The sequence below is a fragment of the Amia ocellicauda genome, chromosome 12 (genome assembly GCF_036373705.1).
Source record: "Amia ocellicauda isolate fAmiCal2 chromosome 12, fAmiCal2.hap1, whole genome shotgun sequence".
NCBI lineage: Eukaryota > Metazoa > Chordata > Actinopteri > Amiiformes > Amiidae > Amia > Amia ocellicauda.
In genome coordinates, this window is record NC_089861.1 from 10,228,325 (window position 1) to 10,255,146 (window position 26,822).

Consider the following 26,822-nt stretch of genomic DNA (forward strand, 5'->3'; position numbering starts at 1 on the left):
CTGAAATTGATTTCTTCAGTGCAGATTGAGATGGTCTTGTTGTTGAATCTGAGAAGACTGCAGACCAAAACAAGCAACCAATCATAAATGCCCGTCACAGCAGAGGGGTGGCCAATACTGACTCCCGTTCAAGAGACAATGATCGCCAACATTTACTCAAAAGGGTTTAATGAGTCTCTCGAAGACAGGGCAGTCAAATGAAGTTGTCTATGCAATCTCCCTGGCCCTGAAAAGGTCCCTGGCTCTGCTCTCCCATTGGACCGTGTCCCCTCTCTCTCCTCAGATCCCCCCGACTGGGTCCCTGACGAGGCCTGCAGCTACTGCACGGCTTGCAAGGCCCCCTTCACCGTGATCCGCAGGAAGCACCACTGCCGGAGCTGTGGCAAGGTACCCTCTCCCCGCCGTTCAGCCCACACTCGCTCGAGGCCGCAGTGAGGCCCTGGCACCTGACGCGCTCGTGTGTTTTCAGATCTTCTGCTCCCGCTGCTCCTCGCACTGCGCCCCCCTGCCGCGGTACGGCCAGGTGAAGCCCGTGAGGGTGTGCACGCACTGCTACATGTTCCACGTCACGCCCTTCTACAGCGACAAGGCCGGGATCTGACCCCGCGACCCCAGGGCACAGACTGCACAGGACCCCAGCCTGGCCCTGCAGGACTGCACCTCACCCCAGTCATCATCATGACAGTACTTAATAACGATCATTAATAATAATAATAATAATACTGCTACTGCTACTAGAGATAACTATAATAATAACAATGAAGGAAATAACACACACCTGTGGACTACGAGAGGCACTGAAAATGTTTTGTACAGACGATTTTTATTTAATTTAATTTTTGTTAAGGTTTACTGACAAGCTGCTAAAAGGGAACCACTGGCCAGCGCCCTGGGGGGGCTGCAGATCAGCCGTGGGGAGATTTCCTTCTGAACACGACACACTAAGATGATCCTATTGATGTCTGCGCTGGTGGTTTCAGCACAACTACTGTGCTGAGAGGAAACAGGGCTCGAGTCATTGAAAAACAAACACAACATAATAAAAATAAATTCAAATGAAACTTTGCTGCATCACTGACTATCCCAGGACATGAATGATATATATTTAATTATATATATATATATATATATATAAATTTGAATACAATCTGCTTACTCTTAAGTGGCAGCAAAGAGGGACAAGGTAAGGAAATACCAGACTATGTGTCCCTCAGTCCTAATAAATAATAAATAAAGGAGTAAACCTGAGCCTTCATTTGCATTTACATTAATACTGCAACAAATCTTTAAGCTAAGAAATGGCAATGAATGTCTATGATTGATTTTTTTTTTTTTTTGTGTATTTGAGGGCTGATCACTTTTTGTTGTGCCTGTGGATTAATCCCAGTAGACTTTACTCTGAACAAGCCCCCAGAGATCTGAGCAGTGAGGGTCTGTGGCTGGACATGATTCCAGTCACAACCCCCCGTCCCGTGGGCAGAAGCTCTGGCTCCCATATGAAGCCACATTTTCGTAGTTCCAACCTCAGAGAAGCAATCCGAGCTGCGTCCACAATGAGACAGACCCCGGTAAACCATTCAGACTTCAAATGGCTGCCTGTGTACAGAAGAGGAGAATTACATCTTTCAGCACTTACACAGTTGACAGGAAACCCAAAGTGGTGCGTCAGTGCAGCACTGTCCTCCAGATCACGATCTAGATCCAGAAACACAGCTCCTTACACAACAGCGACACCTATTGGCGGGAATGGCAATGTTTAACTGAGTTGTTGAGTACCAATGTTGTGTTAAAGCCAGTGAGGTGCGAGACGATATGCAGCACAGCGTTTGGGTGCAGTGTACATACCACGCATTCCCCAGTGACTTTGTCCTTTGTGTTTCTTGTCTACCTGTTTTCTGTTATGTTTGTTTGCTTTTACTGAAAAGATCCTGTAGTTTCCGCAAGTGCTGGCATGTGTTTCAGAAGCGCTCCTGAACACACCTGCTGCTCTAGTGGGCTGTTTAACCCCCTCTGGACACAGACCCGGGCTGAGACGCAAACCCATTCAGCCACTGGGTCCAGCCCTGCCTTTCATAACCCATCTAAAGGACCAAGGCGACGGGAACACGGCCGAGCTTCCACTTTGCCTTTTCTGACAGATACAATGGCTTCTCTGAATGGAAAGACGCTTGTATTTGCCGATTGTATTTTACTACCATTATAACTGCAGAAAAAAATCCAAGGCCTTCTCTGACGTTTCTTTATCTGTCCCCAGGATGAATTCCAGTTACAGCTTCAGTCCCCACAACTTTTGAGGTCAGAGTTAATACCGGAAAAACAGGCTGAATGATTTCGTAGCAGCTAGTTTCCGTCTGTGCTCTTCAGACTCCTCTCTGTGCGGCCTCTTCTATCAATCCTGTGTTCGTCCTGCCTCTCTGTGGTCTCAGCAGGCCCAGACAGACCCGAAATCCACACACAGCAAAGTCCTTCAGACCCCCGGGTTTCTCTCAGACTGCCCAATGAACTCATATGAAGAAAAAGAAAAAAAAAAGAGCTTTATTCAGTGGATTTGCATATTTTCCCTTTGCTGAATTCTTACCTCTACCTGATAATAAAGAGAACAAAGAACTGCTTGTTGAGTAATCTGTGTCTTCCTAGGGAGGATTAGAAGAACCAGGCAAAGTCAAGTAATGGTTTAGGAATTGGGATGTTTCTCAACAGCCACATCACTCTCATGCTCTGTTTTTATTGTGGTTTGGTTTTCTGTAAGTGACATCTGATGTTATACTACAGATTGCTTTATTGGTCTAAATATGGGCTTAAACAGGGCTGGCTTAGTATTTCCATTGGCTGATGTTTGAAGATGTCAGTTGAAGGCCCTACAGCCACAATGCAAATCCTTATGTTTGACCTGTTGGGTGTGTGTTGGATTAGCGCACTGACACGGCCTGCCAGCGCGTCAACTTCAACCGAATCTTCCGTGCCGATGCCCTCCTCGCTGCATCCTCAACTTACTGGTCCAACTGCTTGTTGAATTGCACTGTAATGTGATGCTTGTTTTTGGACACCAGGTCCCTCAAAGCTCAGTTCATCCTTCAAATGATGAAGCAGATTTTCCAACTGGGAGACAAAGATAACAGACAGTAATGAAGTGGAAAGAATCGTGCCCCCCCACCCGAAACTCCTTTACCGGTGAACACAGCCTTGCACATCAAGGAAGAGCTGTACCGCCATCTAGTGGAGAGAGTGAAGAGCAAGAGAGACGCGTTGAGCTCGTAATAACCTGGACAGCAGCAGCCCGCATCCTGTGCTCCACTCCAGCCAGGCGAGACTCAGAGGGGCTCCCGGATGAAGAACCATTGAAAGCCCTAAACTGAGCATGCTGTGGATGTGATAGTCTGCTCCATTAGGACGTTACTCGCAAACTATGTGGACTGCCCAGCCTCCCAGTGGGTTGAGAATCCCAGACTCTTCTCCGACGAGGAACAAGCCTGGGGAAATCAAGTTCAAAATGCGATAAGGGCAACAGTCAGACACAATCAACTACATCCATGAATACACATTCCAGGTCAGGCCCTTAACTACACACAGTGGACAGATGGATATATTGATGTACGCAAAAGTGGAGAAGGGACACTTGTCAAATATAACTTGAGTGGGTCAACAAGCATCTGCCTGTTAGAGCCCCAGATGACCCAGTAGCCCAAAATGAGCGCAGATTCAGTTCCCTCTGCGACCTGCTGACCTACTTCATCCATCGCCATCGCCTCCTTCCCCCTCAGCAGCAAACATCTTTGAAGCTACTGTTTCCAGTTTTCTTCAGGACATCACGCTGAGCTTTTTCTTGAGGGCTCCTGGAATGAATGTGCGGACTGTGTGATGGACTCTGGAGGCATGGCTTCATCTGTAGTTAGGTCTGATGTGACCAGAAGGAACCCAATAGTGCTCTTGTTTTGACTTAAGCTTAATCTCAGGCTTCACATTGCTACGATGACTACAATTTTATTTTTGATTTAAAAAATGACAAACATATTTTATAATGAATACAATGCAAAGAGAAAATGCACAAAGTTATTCCTACTTCCTCTGTATACACAATCATGTTTAAAGGACTGGACATACTATTTATTCAAAGCTTGTTCTTATTTTGTAAATGCTACTTCATTTCCATAAAAGCTGTATAAAAAGCATTTTGGGAACTCAAAGTTTCTAATGTCATGTAAATAAAATAAAGCCAACTTTTCGCTTTAAACTAGTGAGAAACGTTCTATTGTGTTGCTGCCTTTTCACCTTCAAAGTGAGAACCTTTGTTTAATGCTCGGCTTAAATGTCACAATTCTTCACGCAGAGTGGATTTCTCAGAGAGCTTTCATATCATAATCTCAGATCCTCCTTTATTTCTCATAGTCCTGTATTGGTTACCAGCAGATGCACTTCAAAATACATTTCATTCCTCACAAATTACAAGACACACAATCATCATCATTAATTCATTCATTTAAATGTGCTCACAGTTTGGTAATGACGCTGACTGAGTTACTTGCCTTCAGGAATGTATATTGTTTATTAAAATCTAAATCAATAACTCCAATGTGTTAATCTTGAATTACTATAATTTAGCGGGCGCTGTATGTTTTTATATACAGGTATGGCAGACCAACGCAAATGGCCGAGCTCATGGAATAACACTTAACTGATCCCTTTACTCATAGTCTTGAGGAGCTGCTGAATGACAAGGAAACTGGTCTCCTGCAATCAATACAAGCAAAAAACAGGCCCTTGTGGGGAAACGGTGCCCTGGATCAGGGGAAGAGCTACACCTGCATCAGATAATGGTCTCTATCCTGACAGCCCAAACAACTGCCTTTCTTTCAGCTAGGATTCGCATCGACAGCAGGGACAAGAGAAAGTCAAAGAAAACAAGAAACGCTGAGAGGAAGACAGGGAATAAAAGGGGCAACTATAATCCCAGATAGCAGTATGTAATGACCACAATATAGGGTCACTCAAGCAATGTATACATTGAGACTTCTATGACAACACTGTGAGTCACTGCCCAGATGTCTGAAAGAGGAACCTTGAGTCTTTTCAAGAAGAAAACCTTCATCTGCCCATCACTGCGACGGACTTCGCAACTCTACATCATGAACAAGAATATTGCATGCTCTGCCTTTAATGCATGTTTGAGAGGGATAATTGCGGTAGAATGCTTGCTAGCACTACAACGCGTGAATGGAGAGATGACAAATACAACAAGAATGCATTTTTTGGGGGTAAGAAATCCAAGAAAACAAAAATCCCACTTTTCTTTTTCTCAACATCTAAAAGACTTTTATTCAGGTTCTAAAACATTCCAAGCTTTGAATGTGACAGCGTTCGTAAAAGTCATCACCATAATAAAAGCATTATCTGCAGCTGCTGGCCCTCGTTAATGGCAGAGGCAGAGTCCAGCAGCTCAGGGTCCAGGCACTTACTAGACACAGAATTTCCTGTGGTTATTCAAGCAGAATCACAGACACTTACGAAAGCAACACTGACAGCTTCCCATCGTCTCCGCAGGACGCGAGCTGCACGCACATGCCTGACCCAGCACACACACTCACACTCACAACAGGACCTCACACCGATAGACTGCCACACTGCACTGCGAAGTCCCTGGAATAGAACTAGAGCAGCGATCGGAGCGTCCATTCCAGCCATCGAACTCCCAAGAAAATTAAAGGTGGAGATTCGATTTCAATATCCAGAGGTTCGTGTGAATCGTGACTCCCTGTCCCCGGTGTGGAGAGACGGTGTGTGTAGGGGTGTGCTGGTGCATCTTGCGCAGGTCATCTAATCAGTGACACTTAGCACGGTTTCTGTATGATCACTGTGTTTTGTTCTTCTATTCCAAATGACGTGACCTGGACGTCACAGGGAGAGCCGGGTGTCGAGATTGAAAACTGATCAGCTATGAAGGCAACTATGTACCCCACATGGCTTATTTGCTGTGTAAAGAAGACAACTGAAAAGAAACAGAACACACATACACAAACACACACACACGTACACATACGCAACAAACGTAAATCAATTTCAAGTTTCAAAAGGTGTCATTCCAATGCACAGGAAATGGTAACTATTAAAATAACTCCCCTCCTGATTTGATTCACATTAACGTTTCTAAAAAAAGAAAAGTGAAGGTCGATGCATCTCCTATTCGGGCTCTGTGAGCGTGTGTGTGCGTGTGTATGGGGCTATGTGAACATGTGTGCGTCTTTGAGCGCGAGTGAGTGAGTGTGTGGGTCCATGTGGGTCCGTGGACGTTTTGTCTGAGCGGGTGGCACAGTGCTGGCTAGTCGAACCCTTGCCAGTCACTCTGCTCCGAGTCGTACTCCAGCTCCGCTCCGATGCAGCGTACACCCTCCAGCAGCATTGGGGTCCCATGGTGGCGGTCTGGAGACAGAAGGGAGAGAGGAGCCGTTAATCAGGAGGGGCCACACGGCCGGTGTAACCCCCCTAGCGCCACCTGTGTGCAATCTGTCACATGATCTCAGTTATATACACCTGTTCTGAAAGGCCCCAGCGTCTGCAACACCACCAAGCAAGCGGCACCATGAAGACCAAGGAGCTCTCCAGACAGGTCAGGGACAAAGTTGTGGAGAAGTACAGATCAAAACTTTGAACATCCCACGGAGCACCATTAAATCCATTATTATAAAATGGAAACAATATGGCACCACAACAAACCAGCCAAGAGAGGGCCGCCCACCAAAACTCATGGACCGGGACTACACAGCCTTAAACAAGCGCATGGAGAAGGACACGGCCCAGCAGAAAGCTCTGGAGAAGCAGGACAAGCGAGAGAGTGGAGCGAGTGCGCCGAGTTCGAGAGGATAGGGAAGAGAGAGAGGGAGGAGGCCGAGCGAGAGGGGAAGCCCGTGACGGAGGAGGAGGCGGAGGAGGATGGCACCATGTCCAACCCGTTTCAGTCCATCACTGACGTTATCACTGGGAACGAGGACAAGCAGAGGAGATGGAGAAGAAAAAGCCGAAAAAGCCAGTGACAACAGGCGTGGCGGAGGGGAGCAGTGAGAATGAGGTGAAGCGGAGAAGAGAGGAGGCAGAGGAGGAGAAGCCACCGAGGTGGCTCCCCTGGTGCCGGAGCTGGTGGAGGACATGCCCTATGGGCGCGGGCGAGGGGAGCAGTGCCACATACAATAACAACACTAAATTATTTTTTATACTCTGGCACTAATGAGTGTGTTAATATGAGATAATATTATTTCACAGTAATTACTACGTTAACACCATTTCACACACAACATTTAATGCAACTTGTAGTTTCTCTCATCGTGTTTATTTCCTAGTCCATATCGTTATGCTGCACCAAGTATAACCCCCTGCCACTAAAGAATAAAGGTAATGTATTCTTAATCCTATAGAACGATCTGAATCTCAAAGCAAACTTCTAATATGAAGGCAATAATTATAGCACAATTACACGACATTACCTCATATTAATGCAATAATTGTTGCTTTCTCTGTGGCGTAAATAAGTGTCTGTATTATTGAACAATCTCAATTACAATCAACACAGTAAATAAATGAGAAAAACAGTGCTGTGAACACTTTCACCAGCAGGTGGCAACCCATGACAGGAGCAGCAGCAATGTGCAGTGCAGGGCTGACAGAAAGCGAGTTCACTAAGGCACCACAAACACCCCTTAGAGGAGGGAAGTGGTGTTAATTCTGCCTCCTCGGCTTCAACTGCACTTGTGTCTGGAGTAAACAGATGCACAATGCAGTGTAGACGGAGTAAAGTCTAGGTCTCACTTCCTAAACACAGAGATTTCAGTCTCCGGTAAACCCGGGGGTTAGCGAGTTGCAAGGCTGAGCTCTTACCCATGACGCGCGCCTGCACTCGGACCCGGACGCAGGCCTGGTCACTGGCCTCGCTCACCAGCAGCATCTCCTCCTGCAGCACCCCCTCCTGGTGAGCCGTGTACTCGCACACCACTCGCACGCCCCCTGAGGACAGGGACAAAATGACAGCCGCTTCAATTCAGTGTCATGCTTCTCCACAGAACACATCTCACACATCAACACAAGCAGCAGAAAGGCACAAATGTACACATTCGCATTAATGATATTATAATTGGTGGCACACAAATTCATAATAGTAATACTAAAGCCCAGAGAAGAAGGGAGTGCAGCCAATCTACGATCACATTCATGTTACAAAGGGTCCATAAAAACTAAATCCTTGTACACTTCCATCTGGCCCGAGTCTTGTTTATGCTGTAAAATGTCAGTATGTATCTAGCACAATCCCCAACCATGCTTCCACTGCAAGATCCTCCCGGGAGCAACATTGTTTTAAATAAAACCTTCTGAGAAAACTTAAGATGATTTTTTAAAACAGCTTAACACATCTGCATTTGACAGAATATTGCTGCTGTTCCCAGAGGCTTTTGGTATGTTATGGTGTCTGATTCCTACATCTGATGGAATGAATGAATAAATAAAATAATATTCTTGCACACATTCTTAGAGCCGAGGCTGAATGAAAGCATGACCAAGGCAGAGACCAAGGCTGGGGTCAATCCCGAACGGAATTGGGATTTGTTGGTAAAAAAAAATATTGGAATTGAAAAAGCTTCAGGATATAGAATTGGCAGTGACATAAAATAGAATTAAGTTGTGGATTTGGTCAGAATGAATGGTCTCCTCAATGCTGAGAAGTACAGGCAGACACTTATCCATCATGCAATTCCATCAGGGAGGCATCTGATTGGCCCCAAATTTACTCTGCAGCATGACATCGACCCCAAACATACAGCGACAGGCATTAAGAAATATCTTCAGTGTAAAGAAGAACAAGGAGTCCTGGAAGTGATGGTGTGGCCCCCACAGAGCCCTGATCTCAACATCATCGAGTCTGTCTGGGATTACATGAAGAGAGAGAAGCAACTGAGGCACCTAAATCCACAGAAGAACTGTGGTTAGATCTCCAAGATGTTTGGGCTAACCTACCTGCCCAGTTCCTTCAAAACCTGTATGCAAGTGAACCTAGAAGAACTGATGCTGTTTTGAAGGCGAAGGGTGGTCACACCAAATATTGATTTGATGTAGATTTTTCTTCTGTTCTCTAACTTTGCATTTAGTTAATTGATAAATATAATCTATTAACATCAGTCTATTTTTGAAAGCATTCTTACTTTACAGCATTTTTTCACACCTGCCTAAAACATTTGCACAGTACTGTAGAATTAGCATGAGATAAAATAGAATTAAGTTCCATGAAATTCCACTGATTTGAAAAAAACAGTATAAACAAGACTGATTCAATAGCATCAAACTTTGCATTTTTGTAATGCGAGACAGTAGTCTTTAATTACGTGTTTTTCTTTATTCATCCATCATTTAATGCTTTACTTCATCAGTCTTGTGTTGTGGCATGCCAAAACACAATATTTATATGAATATTGCTTACCTTAAAAAGATTAAAAAATATTTATTTTTAATATGATTTTATTTTGTTTTAAACCAGCATTTTGTATTAGAAATAGTTACATCTGATCATCTTTAGTTAATCAATTTGTTTATCATTTAAATACAATTTCTCTGGCCTGAATATCTTGCCTGCCACACTAACAATGCGCTTTACAGGTGTAGGTGGGGCAGGTATTGCAAGGTATTTGCAGGCAAGTTGGGCTAAGAAAGGAAAGCCAAAGGCCAGATGGCTTTCCTAGTGTCACCGGTCAGTGGTTTAGTGGTGGGTGTAAAGGTGAGGGGAATACATTAAGTATATCTGAATTTGCTAAATAATTTAATGTATGTAAAGAATCAAGTATAGACATGTACAGAATTTGAATGCAAAAGTAATCCATTCTAATTTGAATAAACTATTGTATAATGCTTTCAAAAGCAGCCATTTCTAAAACAATTTACAACAAGAAAAAACAGGAAAGAAAACCATTCCCTGTAAATTACTTTCTAAAATATTATGGCATTTAAACTCGATTCAAAAGCACTCAGAGGTTTGGGGAATGGAGAGTAGGTGTGCCGGTGGGACACAACAGACCAGACTCGGCAGAGCAGATGGTTTGTGAAGGGGAATATACACACAAAACGTCAAGGCACTGACAGCACCTAGCCAGCATGGTGCAGCTTGATAGGACCAACCCACAGTAGACAGTCTGCCAGTTCCCTCTGAATCCTAAATGCAGATTCTCAGCCCAGTACAAACAACACCAGCTGAGTCAGCGTTACGGACACTCGCTGCCAAGATCTCCATCCTTTCAACACAACACCAGCATTTCACACAGAGAAGAAGAAACCCCTATCACGTTCCGGGTGAGCTGACAGATGGGGTTTACAGGAGACCGCATGTACAGTCACCTGCCTCTTTCAGTGGGCAGGGAAACATTTCTGCTCCAAAACAGTTTGTTACACTACTCACTTTTGCTCATCCCTGAGCTACAGTGCTTCCCAACCATTTTAGATACCAACCCCACTGAGTTGCAATGCTGTACATATTCCATCTGTTAGTGTGCACAGAGCTCAGACATAATGAACCAAATACTCCCACGCCTCTCTCCCACAATGCTGCCACGCCCACGATGCACAGATCAGATGTTTTCTTGAGTGTCCGGCCTCCAAGGACTCTCCTAAAACATCTGTCCTTATAACTGCATTAGTACAGATGCATTCACCCAGCTTGACGTTTGATGAACGCTGGCCCACATCTTTGGACACATTTCCCCTGAATATACTGTCAACAGAAGGTCACACAGCTCAGTGCTGGATTTCGGGTCAAACGCAATACCGATGCCGTAAGTCCAGATCTGAGCCTGTATTTTGAGCATTAGTGATGTCCCGCAGAGAAAGACTGATGGTGTGGGGAAATTAGAGGGCTCTCTTTCCCCGTTCCACTCCAGTAGCCCCCCTCTCGTGTGCTTGCTCACTTCAACCCACACAAATAGCTCGTTCGCAGCAGCCAAAAGGTTAGCAGGCATCAGTGGTAGAAATTGGAGAGAGGAATCGTAATGAACTCCTGCTCTTTTGAAGGGCTTGCAGAGCGCAGGCGGGCTTCTCTACAGACGCTTGACAAGTCTGACACCCTACAAACTGCAGGAGGCAGCCCTGACTGTTGCACTAGACAGCTCAATCCGAAGCACTCACCCCCCCCTCCTTTACAACAGGCTTCAGTCACCTGTCAATCACTCCTGACAGAGAACACATGGGACGGGGCTGGGGAAAAATAAATCGAATGAAGGCAGCCAATAGCTCCAATTAAGAGATTCAACACAAGCTCCAAAAGTCTGGCTCCATGTGCTGCGGGAGTCAGAAGTCACACTGAAGAAAGCACAGCCCTTCCAGAATAGTCTTGACTGAAGTGTGAGGATCATACACCCTTAACTGGAGTGGTGTAATGGAGGAATTTCAATTTGAATCCTAAATAACTCTGAACCCTATTGCACACAGGCACAGTGGATGCTAAATTGCTTGCTCGTGAAGTTAAATAAAGAATAATAATAGACAGAGAATAATATCCCTATAATAATCTTAAGCCTTCTGGCGGAGTCCACTGGGAGATGCATAGTGCCGTGCTGTTCCTCTTGAGCATTAGCATGTGTGAGGAATCTTTAATCTTTTCTTTCAAAGAGGAGAGGAGCATCTGATGCACAGACTCTTGACACTGTGACACATTGACAGAACTACAGCCCCCTCTCACTGGGCACAATTCCCCATGGGTGTTGGACAAAACCAGCGGATTTCCCTGAAGAAAAAGAGAGCAGGGCTATTCATGCACTTTGCTTCGTAAGACAAAAAGCAGCACTGGCCTCATCCTGGAGCGTGACTATCCTGCAGGTGAGACAGAAGCCCCTGAAACAATAATAACCTGGACAAATTGAGATTTTAAAAATAATACTCTTCCACTCGACGGTTATCCAGACTCAGAGAATCTCACTGGGGATCTCACATTGACAGCGTTAAAGTGCTGTGATATAATATTCAAAACAAATCCTTCAAAAGAGAATGAGTTCTCCCACTAATTGACTCGAATTACAGCCTTTCTGTGAGATTTTCTCTCTATTCAATCAGAGGGCATTCTCACCTTTTCATGTCATATTATGATGTTGCTGGTGGCCTTTTAAAATTGACAGCAATAACGTGGACTCTGTTATGCTTATACTTTGAAGGTGGTGTTCAGCTCTGCCCTGGAAGTCCAACTGACTGACACAGGCCCTCGAGAGACTCAGCTGATGCCCTCACCCCTAAACCACAGCTCAGAAGCTGAAAATCCTGCCAATTAAATTAAAGGACCAAGGACCTCTATCTACAGACCACTCCCTCTATCTGGAGTATTACCTCCAACAAGTTTCAACAGCACTCTTCTCAAACATAACCAGCATCCCTCCACATGTCCTTGAATAACTCCTGACGACCCACTGGGGCAACAAACCGGGTCTGACGGTCTCCAGTGTTCACATGGCTTTGGGTCGTGCTCATCAGCACACTCCCTCCATCCCAGCGCCTGCTCTTCACCACCCTCTCTGTAATCATGGGCAGAGTAAACACTGGCATTGTTTCTGCAAGAGCTCCAGGACTGCCATTTATTTCTTGTCCCTTAACATGATGATGAAAATTTCTTTCCTTGCCCAACGCAGGTGTCAGCCAGTGGTTCATTATTAAGGCATTCTGCAGCAATTTAATCGAGGCAATTATTCTTCTTGATCACTCCCTCTCAGCCAGCAGGGCCATTAAAGAACTTTCTGATCTCCTTGCTGTGGTAACATAGAATTACACAGCCTGCCGGGGAAGCAACCATTAGGCCTAAGCCTTAAGACCCCCAGAGATTTATTTTCTCCTGTAACAATCTGCCATCCATAGGAGTTTTTCTTTCTCTCCTCTGTGCCTAATGGTTTATTTTAGTTCAGTAATGGTTGATTCAGGTTTATTTTGTTATTGTCTGTTTATCAATCTGTAAGGTGCTCTGTGGCTACCCTGTGAAGGGCACTATACAAAATAAAATAAAATAAAAATGTGATGGATTGATAGATCTCTGTCTTCTGTTCTTAGTGTAATGGTACCCTTGGTTTCCCATCAAGATCAAATATATTAATAACTATCTACATTTAAAGACTTTAGACCATGATTAACAAGTACATTATATGTTGGGTTTATATTGGAAGCCAGCAAGAGCAATAGCTTTCACTTTCACCCCAAACAAGGAACTCCAAGTACTCAACAGCAAAGCCATTCATGATTCAGGGACAGCTCCACTGCAGCCCTTATCACAGGCCTTACACTTTCTGATTTACACATAAATGTTCAGACACACAGTGAAGATAATATACAGGGACAATAAATATTCAGGAATGGCATGCAATGAAATGTCCATTAAAAACCTATATCATGGAATTCATGGGGTGCATTTCTGTCCTGATTCTGCATTGTTCAGAGGCAGAAACTGTCTGCAGCTTTGTGCTTAACCCCAGTTATTTTAATTCCCAAACAGCCAGGACACTGACAGATGTTCTTCTTTCCCACTTCCTACTGTCAATTCCGCTCCCTCCTCGATGAAAGCCTTCGAGGGAAAACAAAATAAGCCGAGAAGTCTCATCACGCACTAATCCGTCCACTGCCCCAACACTGACGAAGAAAAGCAGGAAGATACTGGATGAGAAGGTAAAATCTGTTGAATTGGTTACACTCGTTAGCCAGGCAGTAACGAGGCCGAGCGACACTGCGCTGCTGCCACCGCTGATAAAGGCATTCTGGGGCAGGAGAGGGAGGGAGAGACAGAGACAGACAATGACAGAGTGGTCAGGCAGCCACCACTGAAACACTAAATGCCCAACGCCCGTTTCTCAGGATGAGCACGGGGTATGACAGCGTGAGACGCCCACCATATTACTAGATCTAAGAGAGGCTAAAGCCCTACTGCCACCCACTGGTGACACTGAAACATCTGGCAATCACAAGAAAAAACTATTAAAAATAAATGGGAAATCATTTTTCCAAATACATTAACTCTTTGTGGAAAAAAACCGCCGTGGATGGGTAGTGCTTTGGAATAAAAGTGTCAAGAGGCTTGAGAACCAGCAGAAAATCTTCACTCAATCGGTGCATACTTGCCAAAAAGATTGATGCCTTAAATATACAAAAACATCTAGATAGAGCTCTTAAAGTCCTTGATGCTCAATGAATAGAAACATTTTCCTGTGCAAGATGTGCTCTCCATTCCTTCTACATAAGCGAGGGTCCACAGAATAGGGTGCGTTTTTGCAAGTGCCAGAGCAAGTTGCACTGTATTGCTTAGTCATAGCCGAGCAGATTTCCTGCCAGAATGGGAAACAGCTGGGGACACTTGAGTTGTGTAACTCGGTGGCAGGATAGCTTGAAACACTGATCTGTTGAATCAATGCTGTATTGAGCAAATTACGAAGAAATTAGGGCAAATGGAATGAACGAGTAAAAAAAATAAACATAATGCGTCACAATGCCTCTGCAAAATCCGGTAGCAAGGTGCTTCTATGCCATGGTGACTAGGTTGTGGCTTGAGAAACGTCAGACTCTTTTCAGGTCCCCTCCTATCAAGAGAGCTGGTGGCCAGCGTCTGTCTCTCCACCCTGCAGGGTAATTACTGTTCAATCGTTTTCCCTTCTAACTTCACACTGCTGCGAATGCTCACAACACAATGCTGCAACAAGATGCCCCAGCCTTAGACGTGTGTGTGTGTGTGTAACAGAGCACAAACAGAGCCAATCTCTGTCGACAGAGTCATGAAATGAACATTTATTAAAAGGAGTGAGTTTCTTACATACAAAAGCCTAATTGTAGAATCAAATGTCTATACAAAAAATATTCTTTTGAGCTGGAGGAAACATTTTGATTGCACCTCGGAAACCATTCTGTGCCTTTAAAAAGTCATTACAATCCATTTAGCATCTGCAGTGCATTAAAAGACCCCTTTCAAGGACAGATAAAAAGCCCCACGCAGGCTTCACGGAATCCGAGTGACAAATGTGCCGTATTCTGTTTTGAATTGAATAAATACATGAAGGTATAATAAATGTCTACGTTCCTGCCTCCAGCATTAACAGCTCATACGAGACACAGAGCAGGCAAGTGTATAAAAAGAAAACAAGTCAACCCTTCACATCTGTGCCCACCTGTCATCCAGGCACTGTGCGGAGAAGACGGGTAAGAAAATACATTAACGTTCGACTATCTGGTCTACTTGAAATGCCCCTCTGGAAGGGAAGAGTTTGTAGATTTTTTTCTGTGTCTGCTTACAGGGTCTCTTGAGGATAGAATCAATCTAGATTAGCAACAGATTTGGTTTACTTTCTTGTTATACTCTAGATTGAAAATTGTGTTTGTTCATTAACAACAAGCTGTGACATCGCAGAAAGCTAAGCACAGACACGGTACAAAATGTCTCAAGGCAATCAGACATTGATTGTTAGTTACACCACTATCCCAGGGGCCCAGCCTAAAATCACCAGGCCTTCCTCCAGCAAAACAGTTTCCTTATCTATACTGCACATTTGTGGCATAAGACCCTGGGGTCCTGGGAATGAAGGCCACTGAGAGATCGTGAGCCTTCATCTTCTGTCGAGCTTCCCCGATTGCACATATGAAAAAGACTCCATCACAGAGACGCTCTCCGTAACCCTCCTCCTGGGCCAGACCATATTGTCTAGATGTGGATGAGCTCCATTCAAACAGTGATGCTGTGGGGTGAAGATTTAGCAGAAGGTACAAGGCAAATGCACATCAGCTCATCTGAGGCTTTACTATGCATCCTGTACGTTGGCAACTGTGTGTGTGAAAGTGAGAACAGCAGAATCCTGCTTCCTCATCTGCATGCAGAAGTGCTATTGAGTGTTGCTGACGAAGCGATGGGGTATTTAACATAACATGCTTGAAAGGAGATGATTAGGAGATGGGGAATCTGCAGTCAAAATATACAGATGAATGTGTAGTGCAAAGCGAGGTGCTGTGTAAACTGCTAAATATTGTATTACATGGAGCCAATGAGCCCAGTCTTCATTTCATACATCAAAAAACACGTTCAGTGTGTATTTAAAGTGTGACATCTATTAGACGTACTATAGTTTTCCAGAGACAGAATGCTTTAGGTAGACCCCCCGGGTGGTTAATTGCTATCCTAGACAAAAGACAAGGATATCAATTAACAGGACATGAGGTCTACCAAACAAATCTGTTGAGACACATTTATGGCTCAAAAGGGATGTTTAAATCCATACCTTCATTTGTGTAATCATTACTTTAGAAGCTGAATAGCGTAAGCATTTTAATCAGTGTTATTTATTATCAGCAGGGCAATTGCTTCGGCCCTGTGAACTTGTGACGCTTAATAACAGCTCTGCAGCACAGAAACGTCCTGCTCTACTGGTCTGACAGGGTGCAAACACAGGCACAGGGATAGGGCTCAGCTTGTGGAGGCCACATGGGAAATAATGAGACATACAGTTAGGTATATAAATATTTGGACAGTGACACAATTCACATCATATTGGCTCTGTACACCACCACAATGGATTTGAAAGGAAACAATCAAGGTGTGCTTTAAATGGAGATTTTCATCTTTAATTTGAGGGTACATTGGGTGAACGGCGTAGGAATTACACCCATTTTTAGATGTGGTCCCCCCAATTTTAGGGGCTAGAAACTATTTGGACAAACTAACATAATCAATAATTAAATTGTGAGTTTCAATACTTGGTTGCAAATCCTTTGCAGTCAATGTCTGCCTGAAGTCTGGAACCCATAGACATCACCAGATGCTGGGTTTCTTCCCTGGTGATGCTCTGCCAGGCCTGCACTGCAGCTGTCTTTAGTTCCTGCTTGTTCTTGGGGTGTTTTGCCTTCAGTTTTGCCTCAGAAATCAAAACAATTAGAGATAGCAAAACTATCTGGTACATTCTTAAAAAGAAAGAACACACAGGTGAGCTCAGGAACACCAAAAGGCCCAGAAGACCACAGAAAACAACTGTGGTGGATGACAGATTATTTCCCTGGTGAAGAAAAACCCCTTCACACAGTTGGCCAGATCAAAAACACCCTCCAGGAGGTAGGCATATCTGTGTCAAAGTCAACAATCAAGAGAAGACTTCACCAGAGTAAATACAGAGGATTCACCACAAGATGTAAACCATTGGTAAGCCCCAAAAACAAAAAGACCAGATTAGTTTGCCAAAACATATCTAACAAGAACCCTGTACAGTTCTGGAACAACATCCTATGGACAGATGAGACAAAGATCCACTCCTACTTGCCTAATGGTTTACTTTTACGATTTTCTTTTTTGCATTACTAACACAAAACTTGTGTGGTTGTTTTAATAACTGATGCGCTCAGTAACAACTTTGCAAGGGGCATAACATTAAAAAACAAAGAAATAAAAAAGAAACCATATGGAGAAGGGCATGTATTCCAAGTAATACGGCAAGTCTGTGGTCACAAAGCCCTTTCACCCCCAGTGTGCTGACAGAGCTGGGTACTGACCTTCAGCGGCAGGCTTGATGTCGATGACACGGAGGTGTGGGTTAGGCACGGGCGCCGGGCACAGGTCGCCCAGACTGGGTATATCGGGCAGCGTGAACACAATCTCGTACTTGTGCTGGATCTTCAGAAAGCCAACCTGCAGAGCCATAAGAAAAACACATTTAAAACCTCCGCTTGATGTGATCAACTCTTTTCACTTTTTCATTTCTGTGCGTTCAAGCTTTAAGCCAGAAAAAGCGTGCGTGTAAAAAAGTTCTCTTTATTTTGGACATCAAACACTCTCAGGGTAGAAAAAAAAAAAAGCATTGCAGGGTTTTTGGTTGGTGCTTTTCTACCATCTGCTTTCTGCCATCAACAGGCACTGAAATGCAAGCCATCCCCACATTAAGTAGATTATCCAGCAGAGCACCAGGTGGGCCCAGTGTTCCTGCATCCATTACTGGCAGTTTTACGATGTGGAGCTGCCCGTCACAGCTGAGGTTGTGCAGAGGATGCAAAATAGCCTGGCAAACAACACTGCTTTCACTTTTCCTACAGGAAATAAGACTTATTTGAATGTATTATCCTGTCAGAAAACAGTTTAATGGTGGGCAAGTACAAATTAATTAATATTAAATATAAATTTAATTTGATGGGCTCACACAGGAGGAAACGGAAATTATAGAGGTGTGCTTACAAATCACATGAGTAGAAGCTATCAGTCTGATCGGCGAACGACTACAGATTTGATTATGCTGGTGATCACGGCAGTTTGCGGTCATGAACAAATGAAGGGGCTTATTTACGTTGGATAAATATAGGCCCTGGGCTGGACATGGACTTCAGTTCAATGGCAATGTCATTCTCTCTCCCAGTGGACAGTTTGTTCACATGGTGACATACAGGATACAGGAATATCCTGAGAGATGACATGAGCCATTGCAGTGGGGGCATATTTTCTGGTGAATTATTTGATTTAAATTAGAGTCAGCTATCAATTTCTGGAAAGAAGTGGAAGTTGTCCTCCAACCCCCAACAGTCCTCTGAGCTGTTTGGTTCCGTGCAATTTCAGGCTTCCCTCAGTGGAAGTGCCCATGTGATTAGATAATTTCACACAGTTGCAAACCCGCTGCAGCCCTCATTTCTTGCTCCACTCTGCATGTGGTTATGCAGCAAGAGACCAAGGTGAGATAAACCTGTGTGTGTGTGCGTGTGTCACTGAACATCTACCGTGGCAAAGACCCGATCCCACATGCCAGCTCACCCCTCAGAATCTCATCCTCACACTGCTCTTTTATTGAGTGGTTTTATTTAGCCCCCCACCCCAAACTGCATACTCTGGCATTCCTAACAAGCTTATACGTTTCAGACAATCAGATTACAAAACCCCTCGTCATTACTGTAAGACTCAATACTCGGCCCTGAAAGAGACTACAGGGCTACTTAAAATAAGCTCCTGCCAGAATTGAATGACTCAGCAGATCAAGACCACCTCAGGTTTTTCAAAGCAAGTTACATTGTAGGGTTTATGATGAGGTGGAACTGGCAGTCGGGGGTGGGGGTGTGCCTGGAAAAACTAGTGACCTGCAACTGGACTGTGTTCTAAGGTCAGCACCCGAAGGTTACTGAGGAGACTCAACTTATAAGATCAATGAAACCTACACCACCGCACTAAGCTGACACTTTGTTCGGTCCCTTAAAGGAAATATTGCCGAGATGTTTTCAGGTGGTTGCTACAGGAACTTTTAACCAGTTCTTTATGTGTTTGTACTAACACCCCCCCACTCATTTAAGACCGAGAGCAGCTGGAGACGACGCGTAGGTGTGGACTAGGATGTAACGCTCCCTCACTCTGGCTCTCTCTCTCTCTCTCTCTCTGATCCGCCTGGAAACCAGCAGCTTCCAAACTGCCGCCCACATAATGACAGCACAGCCTGAGTGAGTGCAGTGCATCTCGGCACACACAGCACAGCAGGAGAGCAGTCAGGACGGGAGCAGCAACACGGCTGAGAAACCACTGCTTTCCCAGCTCCCGGTCTGCATATATTAGACTGCGTTTTGGTGAGCTTCATTTGCATTGTATCCAGCACTGGATAAACCCCTGTAACCTCCTAGAAATCGTTCATCATCAGTGGTGTACATCACACTGTAAGTTGACACAGATAGGCGCCAGTCAAATGAATAATGACAAGAACAATAATAATTAGAAGAGGAATAATTGTAATTTCGCTGTGAACCGAAGATGAAGAGATTTGTGGATTTGTACTTTCTAAAGTGCAGCTTTACCGTGTCCTGCTGACTAACTGTTAATGGCTTTGGACCTCATGGAAAAAGTGTCAAGTTCTCACAGTAAGCATCGTCTGAGGACACACCCTTGCTGCTCAAACACCAGACACACTCATCTAAACACGAGCAGTGGAAACGTGGCTTTTTATTATTTAAAAGTGGTCAGTAATAAATTAAAGGCACAGTTGTGGCCCCACACAGCAATTTATCACACTGCTTCTGTCAGCAGAGTTGATGCATTACAAGGACAAGAATTGCGAAGGCAAATGGTTCAGATAAGTGCAGCTTAACTGAAAGCATCTTTCTTAGGTCCAGTAAATCAAAACATCGCCACCAAGCGCAAATAACAATTACTATAGGAAATGGCAGGTTTGCTTTACAGAAGGAAAAATCCTGCGTCAAACAAAACCACAGTGAAGTAAAGGAGTTGCAACTGGCTGTGGGCGGATAGGTTAAGGCTGGGATTTGGTCAATGCCAGAGTCTCAAGATCTCAAGAGCAGGTAAGAATATAAGTAATGGGTAATTAAGGAATCACACACACTTTTGGCACTGGAACAATTATAAATATTGAGAACCACCACCACTACTACTTATTCCAGGTTTTGGAGCCAGCCCTCCCAGTCCTCCGGGGCACACCCACCTTCACCAGGAAGTTCCCATCAGGCTCTGAGATCACCATCACAACAGAGTCATGCAGCTTTTCATCGAAGTGAACATGGGAGGGGGCAGCAGGCTCTTCAGAGAAACGCACCCCCCCTGCCTTCACTTTGGAGCCTGGAAATACAGAAGAGGGTCAGCCTGTACCGGATCTAGATATAGATATAGATAACACTCACATACAAACAGGGAAATGAAAATACACAGCGCAACACTGGGTTGGGAATGCACACACTTTACAGACATATGGTACACACACTGTTCAGAGACTCGCAATGTACAAACAAACCGTTGTTATTCCGTTTTGTTTTTTGTTTCCCCTCTCATTAACTAAACGTAGTGACAAATCACAACGCAGTATTCCTGCTGGGTGTCTGTCTGCCATGCTGGCAGGGGGGCTTGTTCTCTAACGATAAAGCCAATTAGTGTAATCCACTGCTGGACAGCAAGTGGGCAACATTCTTACATAAACCCTGATGGTCAAACTCGGGAGAAAAGAGCCATTGTTACTACACTGCTGTACCCCTGAACACTCGCTCTCCTATCACGCTTGGTGTGGTTCCGTCTCTGAGGGAGCAGCTGTGCGTGCTAATTTTCAGAAATGCTCTGGCAGGACGAAATTCGATCTGCAGCTACCATTCAGGTGTGGCACCGGTGGTCAGATCAGTGTACGGCCACAAGACAAGAGGTGAGGACGCTGTCAGGGGCAATGGAGTGCAAGCCAGCCACAGTGCTGACTGCACTCCACTCCCTCAGCCACAGGGAAGAGGATCCCATGAAGAGAGAGAGAGAGAGGTAAAAAAAAAAGAGAGGACCTGTGCTCTTAACAGTGACCAACAACCAGATTGTGTTCTTCATGCTAAAGGGCCCAGGAGGAAAGAAATCACCACTGTTCTCAGTATAGGTGTGAGCAGCACTCTTTTCAGTCTCAGACTTGAAAGACAACACAAAGTCTTGGATTAAACTAAACATAAATCCACAGGCCTAAAGACAGACCTCCACACACCCCAGACTTACATTTGGCAATGCAACTTTCTTGTCTTGCACTGTCATCGGCACGGTACCAAGATCTCACTCTTAAGAAGCTGCTTTAAGTTTGGCCCTCTACTATAAATAAAGTCCTTCCTTTATACAGCTCATTGGAGGCTGCCTTCAAATTATACTCCCAGAAGGGTAACATACAGGTCAGAATAAAATAAGCCCTTACTAACTGTTTAATTGGAAGAAACATCTGTACTGAATAAACCAGATGTCTTTGTTTTGATATTGTTAAATGGCTTAGAAATATTATCTAGTTAGTAAATATTGGGCCGTACTGTCAATGCTCAATCATCAAAGTGATGTGTACTATAGTTCTTTATCTACAGCAGGTTCTTCTGTTTGGTCCTTGTTAGCTCTTAATTAGTCAACAAAAGACAGTCAAAGGCAGATCAGTTTACCCATTCACCCGTTTCTGGAAGCTACAGTTGCCCGGGGTCCAATCACAAGTGGTCTGGGATATTTTAACCCCCACAGTTTAAAATGCCTACGATTTGAAAACCTGGTGGTTTAAATAATTCAATTTACCATTCTGACTTCACAAAGAGAATTCAGTTAGCACTCAGTCTGTTGTAGAATACAAAATAAATGCTATGTTCCCCTTGCGGCAAAACTCTGGAGCGTACATTAATTTATAATATGATATAATATAATAAATCCCAGACAAAGCTTCTCATTTAAGCAGGAGACAGACTACTTATCTGATGTTGGGCTTTATTCCTGGCTGCACTAACCAGTTTACTCACCTCTGCTTCATGCCAATTACAATGAGTTATGCATTTTGTCTGTAGTTTGGGCTCTGGACTCCTGAGCGCAAAGTCGTGGGTTCAATCTCTGGTGAGGGACACTTTACCTGGATTGTTCCAGTAAAAACCCAGCTGTATTATATTACAGTATTGTTACAATATACAATATAATAATTCCATATCAAAAAAGCATTGCTGCTATGGGCTCCACACCAGCACACTACCCAACAAACTACAGGCCGCCTCAAAACAGGAAGTGCCTGCACAGCAAACCACACGAGGCGCAGGAGACACGCAAATCGATAGGGCAGATGCAATTGTATTCCGTGGCGATATGCGTTTCAAGACAGTATCAATAACGATTTGTTATCAAGACATACTGACGAACCCTGCTGATCGGGAGGAGTAGATAGCAGGGAAGCTTCTGTACGGAGCCCAGGGCTGTTTGCCGTGTGGGGGAGTACTGTGCTATACAGTTTGCATATGGATGGTGTGCTTGCAGCTCTGTGTGTAGTATGTGGGGGTGTGTGGGGAAATGTAAATTAGCAAAGATACAGTGCTATGTCAGTCAGGGTCTAGAGTACCAGTAAAGTGCTGACTAATAATGCCCTGCCTCACAGACTGAGATGGGAGAAACTCTCCAGCTGGGGTCATGCCGCGTAAACCGAAGGTCCAATGCTACAGAACCACGCCGCCGGAAAACAGAAGAAGGCTTGAGACTCTAATTAGTGCAGCTTAAATGGGCAAAGGTTTTGTTGTTTAAAATGCAAGGTAATTTGGTAAGTCAGCTTGGGCTTCCAGCATATCAAGTGAGGTCTTTAAATGCCATAGTAACCAAGCATCCGTCACCGCGATGAAAGTGAATGCATCTGGAGCCTCTTCTGATAGATGCACTGCAGTGCTGCAGAGGAAAAGGGTGTAGCTGGCTCATACAGGAAGACCCCCTCTTCACAATGACCAAAAACACAAGCAAAACTCTCAATATTGAATAATGCACAAAAACACCTGGAACCCTTTCTAAAATAATTTTGGTTGTCCCAGGCTGAAGCTACAAAGTATGGAGTGGAGGCGGTTGGCTCTCCCTTTCCAATTTCCACTGACACTGGTGGTTGTTGGTTTTTATTTTAACCTCACACAAACCGTACCGATGAAGCAGTTCTTATTCCCGTTCTATCTTTCGGTCGATGCACTGTTGATTAAAATAAAGTATAAAGTATCAATGCCAATGCACCTGGTGTTGTGTACATGTACTGGAGCCTGCCAACTGCAAACCCTACAATGTCACACACTGATTCACACTGGCAGAGAGGGCCCATCTTGAAAATTAAATTAGTTCAATAGATCAAAACATTGATCGGTTTCCAAGTTTGATGAAACTTATTTGGAACAAACATGCATGGGTATTGTACTATTTTTACAACTGATTTTGTTTTATGCGCCACAATACGAGGTTCCGGATGCACCTGCGTTTCTTTTTAATCTTTTTGACAGGTTTCTCTCCCCACCTTGACTAAACAGGGAAAAGGTTTCACTGAATTCTTACCAATCATTTTTCTGCTTTAAGTCTGGACTTAACTAGCACTAGACAGGGGTGTTAACAAAAAGAGAAGAGAACAGCCTGCAGGGATCACTCCTAATATCCCAATCGGGATCTACCCTTTATAACATCTCAGATCAACAGAACTTGGCCACCAGACTAGGAGGCGGGGAGTTCAACAGTTATAGAGGCCGATTATTATCCCAACGAGAAGAGGCAAAATTCAGCAGCAGTTAGTCGAAAGCTGAAGTGGTTGGAAGATAAAGGGTTAGTGCTTCATCTCTTGTGTTTATGCAGCTCGCTGCTGAGAAATGCTCATGTTTGTTTGAACTGCTAGAGAGGCGTCCTCACACAGGCAGACTCTTTTCCCAAGATGCTGTCTCATCCACACATGGGAAAACCGGCTCAGAGCAATCTGGCACACTCTCGGGCAGAGCTTTGAATTTCACGGTGTGCTGAACCCCAATGCCTGATGAATGTTAGCCGTACGGTGGTAAGATCAGTGGGTCAATTGGTAGTAATAGTGTTACAATTCAAATGCATACCCCCCCCCTCGCAAAAAAATAATAACATAACGAATATCTGTTTGTTAATTGGTTTGTTTTTCCACAGTTTCCATTTTGCTAACACATTCTGTCAACACTTAGAAGAGATGTTCAGACTTGAGTGACAAGTATTCAAATAAACTATTTGCAAAAAAGATCTTGGAACGTATCTTTGGGAGGAGACAACTCGTGGAGACTTGTCACTTCCACTGTCACTTTGTATCTAGATTAAATCTACGTGAAACTAAACTCCTATAGAAGAAATACTATTTTTAGAGCTGCAGAGTAACAAAGCAAGCCAGGAACCTGTCCTCTGAGCCCTCCAGCCAGGGATGCAGCAGGTGAACCCTATGAACACAGCAAGACACAAAGTCTTCAATGTTAAGCAGGTTCATGTGTACGGAATGTGCCAATTTGGAATATATAAAAATATAGAATAAACTTTTGCACAGTCATCTGTAAGGACTCTGTACCATGCACTGGCAGGTCAGTGTATTAACTCAGAGAGCCTGTACCTGGCTTTCGGTTCATTTGCTGCCCTATTTAAATGCTCTGCACACCCCAGGAAGGACATTTTGCTGTGTGCTGCTGCTGCAGGAGGAGTGTGTGATTGATGGCGGTGCTGCGGTGTTCGTCTACTTGCACAGTACATGTACATGAGCAGAGACCAGAACCACAGAGTTCTGCAGAGCTCCTGAGATTCCTCAAGCGTAGCTTGTCAAGATTGGCCTTTAATGTTTACAGTGCATTTAAACACACGCACATGCACACGCACACACCACTTGTCTCACCATCTTGTGCAATTAAAAGCTGAAATTAAATGTTTCTATATCATCCAGCAATACACCCGAGTACACATGCTGGTAATTTGCAAAAACCTGTTCTGCAGAAGTAGTTTGACTTATATCAGAGGAGAATTCAAGAACTGCAGGTGTGTCTGAAATTAAAACCACGTTCTAGATCTCTGACAGCTCGGTCAAACCGTGTCTTTAACAGACTGACTAATCGTAGAGATGGCAGTTCAGAGCAAGAGCACAGAACGGAGTGTGCTGACGGCAAGACTCAACAGTTTAGGGAGACACAATAGGCCACAACAGAAATGTTCCCACTAGCACAGCCTGTTTCGCATTCACTCCAGGGCCTGTCACTGAAGAACACAAAGGCAAGTGCGTTTGTGGAAAAGCATTACAAGGTAATTGCAGACTGAATGAAATCATTATCAACAGGTATAGTGGCACTCACACAATTGTACTGAACTGTAATCACGTCCCATTCTGTGGTGTTAAAGTCACAGTGTATAATGTGCAAGGTCTTGCAAACCAAAATGGAAGGGGAAAGAGGTTGATGTTGGAAATAATCTCTGTAAAAAAACATGCCGCACACTGCGCTTAACTCGGGTGGCGATCTCTGGGAGGGGTAGAGCATGCAACCGAGGAAGAGTCTGTGTAAATTAATCAGCGAAGTGGGAAGAAAGGAGGGGGAACTGATTCAACAAAAAGAGACATAATTGCAGTCATGTGGAAAATTCTTCTCCTGCCTCATGAGGTGGATCAGTTTCCTACAATTCAGCCAGCAGTGTTGGTTAATAACAAAATAAAATACAAATAAAAATCTGTTCTTCATTTGCAAGGGTCAATCACATCAAACAAAGTTCTCTCCCTTCCCAGAAACCACCATGCCCTTCTGAACATTGGATTAATCGTTTCGTGCTGCGCTGCACTTAATAACACAATCCCAATAAGAAAGTAAAAAATCCCAAGAATTTTCATTTCCCTCCCTAGATTGCACATGGTGGGGAGATTATACATTAAGCAGGATTTAATAGCTGTGAGATAGAGTGTGGCACAGACTCACTCTTCTTGGCTGTAGCCATGTGGAGTAACAGTCCAGGACAGACAGAGATTTGAGCGTGTCAGTATGATGTCATCTCAGGGCTCGGCACAATGATCCCTAGAGAGAGAGATAGAGAGAGAGGGAGAGAAAGAAATCAAACACAGCTACTGTAACACACAACCCAGCCTCTCTCTCTCGCAGGGACAGAGCTGCTCAGTGGCATACATTATTGATTGTATTAATGCTCGTTTAGATCCAGTGTTACAGCAAAATATATTCAATTTGTGCAGATTAAAAACTGTAGATATTCAAGAGAACAGTAGACAAACACACCCCGCAGAACAGAATGCAATCCGTTCAACTCCCACTGAATCGAAGCAGTTGCCATGCCGTTAAATAACCTTTAAATTCAACTCGGTGGTTTGAATAAAAGTACTGGCTTCTCCAGCTTACTGTGGGAAGGTATGCCTCAGTAGAAAAATGATACAGGACGTTTTAGCTGATTAAACTGAGACAGGTAATTATATTTTAAAAGTGCATAAGGGTCAATGACAAATAAGGTTTTCAAAAAAAAAAAAAAAAAAAAATGTAAAATACATTTGTATTTTATTACATTTCATAGGGAGACAGAAAAACTTTTTAAAACTGTAAAAAATATTTGTATACATTATATAAGGTGTTAAAAGCTATATTTA

At 44.0% G+C, this 26,822-nt stretch overlaps 2 protein-coding genes across 4 annotated transcripts in view; one reads left to right on the forward strand and one right to left on the reverse strand.

Moving 5' to 3' along the window:
- The window catches only part of zfyve28 (zinc finger, FYVE domain containing 28), a 114,133-nt gene extending 109,887 nt beyond the window's left edge, over positions 1-4,246 (forward strand). For all 3 annotated transcript variants that reach the window (XM_066718306.1, XM_066718307.1, XM_066718308.1), the window contains 2 exons: positions 284-387; positions 470-4,246. In XM_066718306.1, coding sequence (XP_066574403.1) covers positions 284-387; positions 470-601 — 236 coding nt within the window. In that variant the 3' untranslated portion in view covers positions 602-4,246. The remainder of the gene's footprint in view (positions 1-283; positions 388-469) is intronic.
- An 87-nt stretch (positions 4,247-4,333) lies between these two features.
- adisspb (adipose secreted signaling protein b) overlaps positions 4,334-26,822 on the reverse strand; it is a 32,018-nt gene continuing 9,529 nt past the window's right edge. The window contains exons 2-6 of the mRNA XM_066718310.1: positions 26,149-26,244; positions 20,412-20,545; positions 17,506-17,641; positions 7,864-7,989; positions 4,334-6,414 (exon numbers count right to left, since the gene is read on the reverse strand). Coding sequence (XP_066574407.1) covers positions 6,314-6,414; positions 7,864-7,989; positions 17,506-17,641; positions 20,412-20,545; positions 26,149-26,167 — 516 coding nt within the window. The 5' untranslated portion in view covers positions 26,168-26,244 and the 3' untranslated portion in view covers positions 4,334-6,313. The remainder of the gene's footprint in view (positions 6,415-7,863; positions 7,990-17,505; positions 17,642-20,411; positions 20,546-26,148; positions 26,245-26,822) is intronic.